Source organism: Calypte anna, chromosome 3, assembly GCF_003957555.1.
Source record: "Calypte anna isolate BGI_N300 chromosome 3, bCalAnn1_v1.p, whole genome shotgun sequence".
Lineage (NCBI taxonomy): Eukaryota > Metazoa > Chordata > Aves > Apodiformes > Trochilidae > Calypte > Calypte anna.
The window spans coordinates 10,621,707-10,632,697 of NC_044246.1; the positions used below are offsets into that span (position 1 = coordinate 10,621,707).

General features: G+C 42.1%; 2 protein-coding genes across 4 annotated transcripts in view; one reads left to right on the forward strand and one right to left on the reverse strand.

Moving 5' to 3' along the window:
- PRKD3 (protein kinase D3) overlaps positions 1 to 3,497 on the forward strand; it is a 42,708-nt gene extending 39,211 nt beyond the window's left edge. For all 3 annotated transcript variants that reach the window (XM_030447000.1, XM_030446999.1, XM_030447001.1), the window contains exon 19: positions 736 to 3,497. In XM_030447000.1, the coding sequence (XP_030302860.1) occupies positions 736 to 909 (174 nt within the window). In that variant the 3' untranslated portion in view covers positions 910 to 3,497. The remainder of the gene's footprint in view (positions 1 to 735) is intronic.
- A 316-nt stretch (positions 3,498 to 3,813) lies between these two features.
- NDUFAF7 (NADH:ubiquinone oxidoreductase complex assembly factor 7) lies at positions 3,814 to 10,878 on the reverse strand. Its single transcript, XM_030447003.1, has 10 exons — positions 10,652 to 10,878; positions 10,391 to 10,554; positions 10,175 to 10,255; positions 9,247 to 9,357; positions 7,949 to 8,159; positions 7,414 to 7,472; positions 6,611 to 6,724; positions 5,698 to 5,841; positions 5,201 to 5,374; positions 3,814 to 4,821 (listed from the first exon to the last, which is right to left on the reverse strand). Exons 1-10 carry the CDS (start codon positions 10,731 to 10,733, stop codon positions 4,609 to 4,611), a joined length of 1,353 nt encoding a protein of 450 aa, XP_030302863.1. The 5' UTR covers positions 10,734 to 10,878; the 3' UTR covers positions 3,814 to 4,608.
- Between the last annotated feature and the right edge of the window lie 113 nt (positions 10,879 to 10,991).

Here is a 10,991-nt window from a genome sequence, read left to right on the forward strand (position 1 = left end):
AAAGAGGCTTGAATATTTGTTTCCAGCTTTATATTTTATGTGTTCCAGGATTCTGCTCATCTGTTAATGGCTTCTTTCCTCAAGGAAAATTTTGTCTTACAGTCTCTCCCATCCCTTTTTTTTCTGACACACATCAGTATAGAGTTTTAACTCTTCTGGCACCTTTCCTGAGTGCATGGAGCCTTACTGCAATCAGTATAGAGACAAATATTGTTTGGTCAGTGCTGAAGTGGGGACACAAGCTGGTGTGTGCCACAACTCCTGGTCACTTTAGAAGATAATTGTTTGGAATGAAATTTATCCCCTTATTTGATGCAGCTTCCTTTTCACAGTGGTTTCACAGTACTGTGTACACGTATCCACACACAAATAGCTTAAAAAACAATAAGGGGAAAAAACAAATTTGAGTACAAACAGTATCGGAATTAGTATAATTTCATGTATGTGCAATAAATACATCAATTTTATAGTGAAGCAAACATAGCTATCTTGTTCCAGAAAGTTTTCTTGATTTACAAGAAATTACAGCCTTAGATACTGGCCTGTTTAATTTTGAGCCTTTCCTTGGAAGTATTTTGGGGTGTGTTGCAGGCTTGTTGTTTTGCTTTTTAACAGATCTTATTGATTATATCTTATGGCTATTTATACTAAAAGTAGAGACAAACTGAAGATTTTATCTCTGTGAATGTAGTGCTGCTGTTTCTTAAACTGCTTGCTTAAATTTCTTCTACTTAGGATTATCAGACCTGGCTTGACCTCAGAGAATTTGAAACCCGCATTGGAGAGCGTTACATTACCCATGAGAGTGATGATGCACGCTGGAAAGAACATGCTTATGAACACAACCTTGAGTACCCCCAGCATTTTATTATGGCTCCTAATCCAGATGACATGGAAGAAGACCCTTGATTTATACGTTATGCTGAATTGCAGCAAAGGAGGGCACTTCAGACAGAAACTGAAGATAAGATTCAGAACAGCTGTTGCTCTTTTGAATGCTGTACACATAGCTTGGTGTGCAAAGCCCCAAAGGATCCTGCATTGCCATGGGAATATGCTGTTGCCTGGCAAGCTCTCCTCCATCTCTGAATGAAACTATGAGGAGTTTCTGGACAAGCCCTGCTGGTAACATTTCACTGAGCAGTGTGGCTATGAAGCCATTATTGAGGTGTGATGTGTACAGATTGAATGGTTTGTGTTTTTCAAGGTTATTTTTTTTTCCTGTTTGTGTTTGGTTTTGTTTTGTTTCATTTGTTTGTTTTTTTCCATAGCCTACACAGCAAGACTTTTGTAATGGTTTTCTAATCCCTATCTATTAGGCCATAGAGAACTGTTTTCTATTACTTAGATACATCTCCCCTATGCTAAACTGTGCACGGTAAAAAGAGACTGTAAAAAGTGCAGAACACCTTGGCTAATAGTAAAATATGGAGGTTTAGTTCAAATACAGCTTTATAGATGAAGGAATATTTTGCTGCTGTTGAGACAGCTAAATATGTGTGTCTTTACCCTAACTGAACTTCTTTCAGATACCCAAAAGAAAAGAAAACCCTGTAACTTCGTACATTCCTCTTGAAATGCTGGCTGACAATCTGAAGAGATGACAATCAAGCTGTGCTAGTCCTTTATTTTGTCTGGTTAAAGAGAGCAATAAGCCACAACAGTGTGTTTCTGTGCAAGGAACAGTCATGGATACACACCAAAGGCATTTTGCCTTAAAACTACACAAATCAATGCACAGAGAGCACACAAGACTTCATGTAGCATATCCCTTCACTCTGGAAGAACAGCTTCTAGCAGAAGAATGTGGAAGAATAGGAAAAATACATGCAGCTTTCTTCTGTTGTTTTGAGTAATCAGATTTTTAAAATTTTCTAATATTTTTCTAATTTTTTTAAGGTTTCTTGGGCCTAGACCAGCAGTAGTTTGTAGTCTGCTAGCTTGTATCTTAACTCTGCTCAAAACCCAGGAGTAAGGGTGGATGCTAAATCTCCTGTTGCTTCTGCCATTGCAGCTGGATTGGAGAGGAAAGGGCTTTGCCTTTTAACCTTAACCTGCAGCCCTTCCTGACCTCTATACTGTGCTCAGGGGTGGTGTTGGAGCTGAATGAAGAGTCCAAAACCAACTCCAAATTCAATTTTTTATACAGATGCCACAGTTGATGGATTACCAACAACTTACTGAACTTGTGGAACAATAGAGGGGGGTAGCAGTGTTCTGTGGAAATTTTTCCCTCAGCGAACAGTGTTAACAGTTCATGGTATTTCAAAGAGTGAGGCCATGAATGCTAAATGCAAATGGAAGGGGGTGTTTTTGTCCTGTTTTAAAAGATGGAAAAGGTGAAATCTTTCCTTTTGTCTGGGATAACAGCATTGTGCTGCTGGAAGGTGCTGGATGGCTGTCCATATCCCTGATGTGCCCAGCTGCTTAACTGGACCTTGGATTGAAGTATGTGTAAAAATACTGTTACAGGCTTGAACTGTAATGTCAGTGAGAGGCTTTGGGGCAGTTCCTCTTCCTCCTACACAGACTTTTTTTTTTTTTTGTGTGTGTGTGTGTGTGTGTGTGTAGATCAGTATTTTTTCCTGTTGTTTTTATTCAGGTAAGGAAGCAGGTGAGCAGACTTCTTATAAGTTGTTAGATACACATAAAATTATGCAAGGTTATTTCAGGGCTGGCAGCTGCTTGCAATGACTGAGACCTGGCAGTGAAGTCAGTTGCAGTTTCAGAAGTATGTACCCACAGGAAGGTTTGGGTCTTTAGCCCACCTTTTCTTTCCCTCTTGCCCTTAATGTAATTGCCACTGTGTTTTGTAGGCGTCTAAGGCTGAGCTCCAGCTTCCCTGGTAGATGTACCAAACTTTGTACAAAACATTGGTGCAAGCTGTATGGCAGGTTCCTCCAGCTAGCAGCAGGCAGAGCATTTCAGTCCTTCTGACCACCATCTGTCCTCTCTCCTAGCACGTGTTTTTCTCAGGTTTGTCAGGGGATTTGCCTCATGGCAGTCCCTGCCCCTCCTGTGCTTGGGGTTGTGGCCTCCCCTGCTATCAGGGCAGTGTAAGAGAGGCCAAATTTGTCCCATACTCTTGCCATCCTGTTAAGGCAGGGTTGTTTCAGGAGAGGCAGTATTTTTCATCTTTGGAACCAGAAAAATCACCTGTGAAGCAGGTAGTCTTTTATTTGCCCTGGCTTGGCAAAGGAAGCAGTGGAGTTTTTTTGTTTGTTTTTTTTTTTCCAACTTCCATTGCTTAAGTGACCAAATTTGTCAGTGAAGCCATTGCTGGTTCTAATCTTCAGATTCTATACTGGAGCTGTCACTTCAGGTTTTCCTGTGGTTTTTGTTCACGTTAAGGCCAGCTCGGTCACTCAAAAAAGCACAACAGGAATAGAGGATGGGTGGGACAACAGTGAAAAAGGCCTGGCTGATGTCTCTCCCCATGAAGCCTGCTCTGCTCCAAAATATTAAATGACCTATTTATTCTTCAAGCTGTATTAAAATAAATGCTGTTGGCCTTTGGAGGAGATTGCCTGACTATATATGCAGACTTATGGGGCCAGACAATACAAGCCACAGGCAGCTAATAGTCAAGGAACCAAAATAATCAGACACATTAGGAGTAAAGTTTCTTCACAGTAGTAAAAATAGGGTTTTTTATTCATTCCCTTTTTTCTACCTTTACTGCAAACTTTGACAGCAGTAGGTTACAGTGTTTCATATCCATACCCCTAGATGAATTAAGTTGCCTTCATTCATGAAATAGTGCTATGATGCTAGAAAAAAGCTCATGTAAAATTTATAGCTTCAAAAGGACACTGTCAAGTACTTTTATATTTTTATACAATCCCATTGTTTGTAAATATCTTCTGATAAGCTTGAAAATAAAATTTATTTCCCTATCAGACTTGTTCTTTTTATTTACATGACTTCTTTCATTTTAAGTGTTCCTACAACCAGGTGTTTCTTTATGCTTCCTTGTTTGTGGAGCCATCATTAGATGTGTCCTGCAGGTGCTTTGGAACTACTAAGTCTGTTCACATGGTTCATGCCACCATTCTCTTTATAAAAATAACTTTAAAAAATGTCAAGGAATCTTGTATTTTAAGCAAGTACTAAACCTGAGTACATTTAAAGTCTCCTTAGGACATCTGATTGTTACTAACAAGTTTTAACTCAATTCCATTAACAATCATTTCACTCAGCACTATTGTAAGAGCCCTGAAAATTGTTCATCCTCTGCTCTGTCTACAATGGCTTCTGTGTGTGTAGTGTTGGTTTCTATGTGTACTGCTTTAGGTAGCAAGTCAGTCAGCAACATCTAGTGTGCAGCACTAGGATTTACTCTGAAATAAGTAGCACTCCATACCAAAATGTGGCCAGGCCTGGGAGTGTAGATTGAGGTGATAAAACTGCCTGAAGAAATAACACACTTCATGTGCTTTCAGTTCAAAAAGAAATCAAAATATTTAGTACTTAACTTGCATGGGTAGCTATACGCTGATTACATTATTGCAAAACCACAGGTGAAAACATAAAACATAGGACTTAGTTGTAACCTCCAATAGCAACTTATTAAAAAAACAATCTGACATTTTGCTGTGATACTTGAAATCATGTCAGTGAGAGTTCACCAAATCCAGCAACAGGTGGTAAGGGAGACTTTGATTCTGGCTTATGTTTCCTGTCAGTTTGTGCAAGTCTGTGGTGAGGCAGCAGGGCAAAAAAGTTAAAACAGTCCCCCATCTTCTTGGGATTCATCAGCATATCATAGCTCTGAAGTAGCTGTTCACGAGTTGCTGGGTCGTGTGAATTCTGCAAGAGAACCTGAAAAAAAGACCAAAAATACTTAGTCCTTCCCTCTCCTGCTCTCCTCTAAGTTCCCTCATACCTGCAATCTCTTCTTGCATCCTTCTTACTTAACTAATGTGACAGTACCACAGCGTTCAGTAGAACTGGTGAAACTCACACAGTGATGGATGTAGCACATTTTTGCATTAAATATTCCTCAACATAATATGATCCGTTTACTTTGAGGGATCCATAGTAACTTATGTCTAGGAGAAGCAACTTTTTGATCTCACACATGCATGTTTTGAACACCTTTATTTTTTAACACTTTTAGTTTTCTATACAAGCTCTCTTGCTGCTTAAGAATATTGCTTGTGGATTAGGAGAGTTTATGTACCTGTAAACCCTGTCCTACCTGCAGGCGGAGGTCAATGCCCATGTTTTTTAGGAACTCCCGCTGTTTTATGGGCCCCAGTGTGGCTGCCTTGCCCTGGGTCATCTTTCGCAGATAGCTGAAATCAACGTCTGCTGTCAGGTCTGCTGTACCTGGATCTTTCAGCACATCATGGAGTTTGTGATTCCGGAAACCCTGGAAATTAAATTGGAAGATTATACTCAGCTGTACCTGTAACTACCCCAGCTGGGGCTACCAAAGACAGAGCTGTGTGTGAGAGAGGTGAGAATAGCAAATTACACTTTAAAAATTTGAGATAAATGTAGCACAGGCTCATATTTTTCCTTTGGCAGAAATCCTTACTAGTATCCATAAAAAAATCAATGATTCAGTCTGTGATTGCAGCATAATGCAGTTTTGCTCTTATGTCCACCCAAAACCTCTCTTACAGGACCCTAACAATCCGCATGTCAAATAGAAGAGGATTTTGGGTTATTATTTCAGGGGAAATGGCTTACCCGGAAAGTGTCTGTTTTGGTTCCATCGTGACCATAATCAGCAACCAGTGCAGCCCCACCATCCTTTTCCAGACGACAGGCAAGCCTCTGAATGATGACACCAGCCTCAGGACACACTTCCACATGGTCTCTTGTTTCTTCAGGCTAGTGCAGTGTTCAAAGAGCAAAACAATTAGCAGACAAGTATTGTATTAGTGAACAAGTCACTTTACTGGAGCACAGAGGTCCAGGGGTGTGTTTAGGCTACTAGAGTTGGAGCTAGTTTCTTCTAACAGTGACTCTTAATTAGTGTCTTCTGAGTTTTGGATTTCAGTCTTCTATAATTTAGAGTCAACTGAAATGAGAATTTCTCACAAAGTAAGAGTATTTCCTATTAGATGAAACAGCATCACTGTGAGGTGGGAAGAATGAACACAGTTCAACCTTCAGAGAGGCCTTTCTGTGTTAAACTCTCCATTTGATTTTGATCCCAACAACTCCATTCTGCAACTTTACATATCCAGTGAACTTTAGGGGGGGAAAAAAAATCTTAGACACCTTTCATTAAGGGTCAGTACAGCACAGAAGTACCCAGCTGCATTGAGTACATGCAGAGCAAGGTGAGACCGTGGCTACAGCAGGGCTCCTGTTGTGATGGTGATGTGAGCCCTGCCATGCAGAACTCCCTGCCACTTGATGCCTCAATTGTTTGTCTGTTTAAGCTCTGATTTTTGCAAAGTTTAAGGTACGTGTTTATTTTTGTGCTGTATTTTCACAGTGTACAATAAGTGCTCATGGAAGTTCTGCAGAATGGAAATGGTAAGCTGAATTTACTCATTTTTTAGATTGTGGCACTCCTATTGTCACAGTAACCCAGAAGCAGTTATTGTACTTGAAATGGAGTCAGTATAAACTGTGGTAGGCATAACCTCACCTGAATAAAGTTTTCTGTTGCAGGGGTACTGGATGGTGAGAGGACAAACCGCAGCTGGTCAGGCACTTCTGGGTCTATATCAACCAACACTTCACGCCAGCCTTTCCCTGTTCTCTGTTTAATGAAGCCAGGGTGCACTCATTTTACACTCTAATGGATACAACAGTATCTTGTTTATTTGACTGTCAAGCATTTTCACAAACACTTCAAGAACACATGATGCTATTAGCCACAACTGTTTATTCCTATTTAATTCCAGTAACAGCCTTACTGGAAAAATCTGGTTGGAGAGACTCATCTCCAGAGTCAACACACAGAAGTTTCATTATACCTAGAAAGAATGATGCTGTTAAGGAAAAATGCTGCCTCTGCTATTGACAGTGCAATGTTTAACTTATCAAAATAAACATTCTACCACTGATTTTCATAAACTAATTATCAAGTTGAAGTTGAAAGTTTCATATGAATCCTAACTATCCTTTATTTTGCTATTCTACCATTAAAATGAAATCTAGAGCATTGCCTTAGTAGTGGTACATAAAATAATGCTGAAATAAACTTACTAATGTAGCATAAAAAATAAACTCAGGACTTAGGTAAGGAAAAAGAAGTCTTTATCTTTCTACAAGTTTTCCATGCGAAGAGCAATTAATTTTACAGTTATTAGCTGAATTAGGCATCCAAGTTTAGTTAGAAATATTTTATCACAGACAATATGTGTCTAGGTTGGCATCCTAATTCTGTTCTTCCTCAAAGAGAAAAGGTGTTTAAGTAGATGCTAACAATTACAATAATTACAATACCTGAAACTTATGTATTGGCAGGGCATCAAAAAACTCGTGTGCTAAGTAAAAGCTGTAACCTGTGGGAAAGGTAAAAGAGAATGCATGAAGTTATTTATGCTTCCATAACAGCTTCTACTTGAGAACTGTTTTTGTGAATTTTAATGAATTAAGTTAATGGGATTGTGAAATTACCATAGTAATTTTCATCTTAGACACAAAGACATTAATTTCTACAACTAGGTCTAGCCTCCAGTTCATGAATTTTAGATTGGTATCTCATGAAAGGAAATTCAGGCAAAGTCAGGAAATGGTTTTCCATGAAAAGAAAAAGAATACATGAAATTGGGGTAGCTATCTCCAAAATGACAGTAGTCAGAACAGGTAACAGTTATGAGAATAAGTCAAGATCCTGCCACAGACTCATTCAAGAAGAACACAGATGTATATTAACTATTTTTCTACCCTTTAGGCAGGCTAGTAGAGATGTCCTGTTATCAAAAGCTGCAAATGGAGGAAGGATCCCATCATCTGACAAGAAGTTCAAGCTCCATACCTGGGGGCACATCTTGAATGTCTCTATGCCAGAAAATGGGAACCCCAGTCTTGGTAATGCCTTTCATGTAAGCAGACTCATCTTGGGGGTCTGGCTGCACCCTGCCTCCTGTCAGCATCAGTGCTTGCATCTCACTGAGTTTGGGACTCACTTCTACCAGATGAATAGAGATATCACATTTACTAAGTAAAGAAGCAAGCTGGCTGAAGACCTATAAAGGCAGATAAATTCTATTAGGCACAGTCATATGCTGTATACATTAAAGGTGTAAGAACTAACCTTGAATACTCATTATTTATATTGAAGATAAAATATTTAGCTGGCTTTCATTTAACAAAGTAATCTCAGTGAAAGAGACTGAATTTTGCTTCTCCAGAAGAAAAGGGGACTTTTTTTCATCAATTTTAATAAAAGCTGCTATGCTTCTAATAAAGTTGGTAAAATACAACATATGTTACATAGTTACATAGACACCAACATGAAATACTAATTAAGAATAAATAGCCAGAGAGTCAGTAGCTCCTCTAATATCTACAGAGAATTGAGCATTAGGAAAAAAATAGTTCAATTCTCCCAGACACAAAAAATGCTCAATATTCTACATTTCAGTGTGCTTACTGTTTTTTTTACATATCAATATATGTAAATAGACTAGAAGTTCTTCTGAGGCACTAAATCCCATTAGCAATGTTTTTGAATCAGTAGTATTTTAATTAATAGACACCATGCAAGCATGATTGAACACAGAAGGTTAACTCAGAATAAGCCCCTGAAATCCCTAAAGGAACTGACACAGCTTCACTCCTGTATCCTTGTCCTCCCCCCCCCCTCCCTCTTATTGCTTGCAGACACCTCCCTCCCAGTTACACACAGCAGCATCCTTCTAAACAGATTTTAGTTTGGATAATGCTTTCCTATAGAAAAATAATTTATAATGGAATATTTCTGCCCTTCTATCAAATAGTATTTGAAAGATGCACAGTCTGCACATGATGGCCAGCGTTCTGCAGCTGAACCAGGACTCCTGCTCTCTTTGTTGAGCAGCAGAAACTTGGCAGTACCATTGGGGTAGTGGATCAAGGGTTGGACTTGATCATCTCAGAGGTCTTTTCCAATCTGTCTGATTCTATGATTTTATGGACTTGCATGTATTCTGATTAAATTCTAACCTGCAAATCTCCTGACTAAAATGATTTGGTTACTAGGGAAGGTTAAACTCTGAGAGTAAAACATCATTCCCTCCTATTTCTGCATAGCCACAGAATAAAGCCAGACAGAGAATATTTGTTTTCACCTACCCGTAATATATCATCAGTCAGAGTGCCCCTCCCTGGGCCCAGTTCCACCAGCTGGAATGCTTTAGGTTTGCCTGTGGCCATCCATTCACTAATGCACCATATTCCTATTAGCTGTCAGTGATAAACAACACAAATGAAGAGCTACAGTAGTAACTTCAGAACTTGTAGAAAGCAACATCTGCTTTTTGGCTCATAAGTAAGACAGAGTACAATATTCCCTCTTTATTTTAAAGTTAAGAAAAAAATCAATAACTTTGCCCTCTTTAAGTGTTAAAATCTGTGATTGTCTGCTTTCAGTGCATCAGAAGCAACCCCACCAGTAAAAGGACAGGATTTTTCTGGTTGCACAATCTTAAGTTGTGCCAGGGGAGGTTTAGGTTGGACATTAGAAAGAATTTCTTTACGGAGAGGGTGATCAGAAATTGGAATGAGCTGCCCAGGGAAGTAGTGGATTCTGGAGATATTTAAAAAGAGACTGGATGTGGCACTCAGTGCCATGGTCTAGTAACTGCAGCAGTAGTGGATCAAGGGTTGGACTTGATGATCTCTGAGGTCCCTTCCAACCCAGCCAATTCTATGATTCTATGATATGAAGTCTCTACTGCAGGTCACTGCCCAGCTGCCTCTGAACAGCTGATCTTCTCATTTACCAGGGAACAGTGGTTTGCCAGGCTTCACCTCTGGATATGATACACAATCCACTATGCCCCAGACCCATACCTGCCCGTGATTTCTACGTAGTTTTCACACTGGGCAACTGCTGTAACTTTTTATATGTAAAAGTTCTCTATGAAATTCAGTGTTACTGAGCACACATGGTGTCCCTGCCAATAACACGAGGAGTCCCCGACCTTCCAGAAAAAACAAACACCCCTTACTTCTTCAAAACCCACTTAAGTACACGGAGACATAAGGAACTATCCGTTACCTCTCCAAATACCTGACTTATTTCAGGGGAGGTGATGAAATCCCCGCTTTCGCCGATGCCGCCGCGACGCGTGTAGTAACCCTGCGGGAGGAGAGGGCCCGGGGCCCGGTGAGCAGCGTGAAGGGGCCGGCTGCGGCCCTACGGCCTCCGGGTGCTCGGCACCCCGGGCCCACAGGCAACGACGGCGAGAAGCCCCCGGGCCGGCCCCGCTCGCACCTGGCCGGGGTTGGTGAGCGCCTCCCGCATGTACTCGGCGACCGTCACCGGCCCGGTGGCCCGCAGCTTGAGCAGCAGGTGCCGAAGCATAGGGGTGGGCCCGCCCCGACCCTGGGCCTCCGGCTCGCCCCCCGCGCCCGAGGAGAGCCGCGCCGCCGCTGAAGCTGTGAGGAGAGAGGGGAGATGCCGGAGTTCATCAGGGCGGCCCGTACGGAGGTGCCGGGGGCGGGAGGGTGATGTGGGGTGGGTGGCGGTGGTTACCATGGTGACGGGGGAGCCGCCGGCGGCTGGCGGGGCCCAGGGCGGCGGCCAGGAGCGCGCGGCGCGCAAGCAGCGCGACCATGTCAGCGGCACCGGGGTCCCGGTCCGGGTCCTCCTGCTGCTGCTCCTCCTCTTCCTCCCCGCCCGGGTCCTGGCCGCTCAGTGGCTGCGCTGCGTCCCTTCGCCTGCGTGAGGGCAGGAGCCCTCCGGCTGCAGGGCTGAGCTCGACCTGAGCTCCCCCGATCTCTCCCCCCCCTCGCACCCCCACACCCTCTCCGGGCCTCCGGTGTATCCCGCCCGCCTCTCCTCGCGCCCCCGTGCAGGACCTGCGCCCCGGCCG

Coding starts and splice junctions, on each gene's coding strand:
- NDUFAF7 (XM_030447003.1), bottom strand. CDS start 10,733: ATGGTCGCGCTGCTTGCGCGCCGCGCGCTCCTGGCCGCCGCCCTGGGC. Junction 10,555..10,651: donor GCGGCTCCCCCGTCACCATG/GTAACCACCGCC, acceptor CTCTCCTCACAG/CTTCAGCGGCGGCGCGGCTC. Junction 4,822..5,200: donor GCATTGACCTCCGCCTGCAG/GTAGGACAGGGT, acceptor TCTTTTTTTCAG/GTTCTCTTGCAGAATTCACA.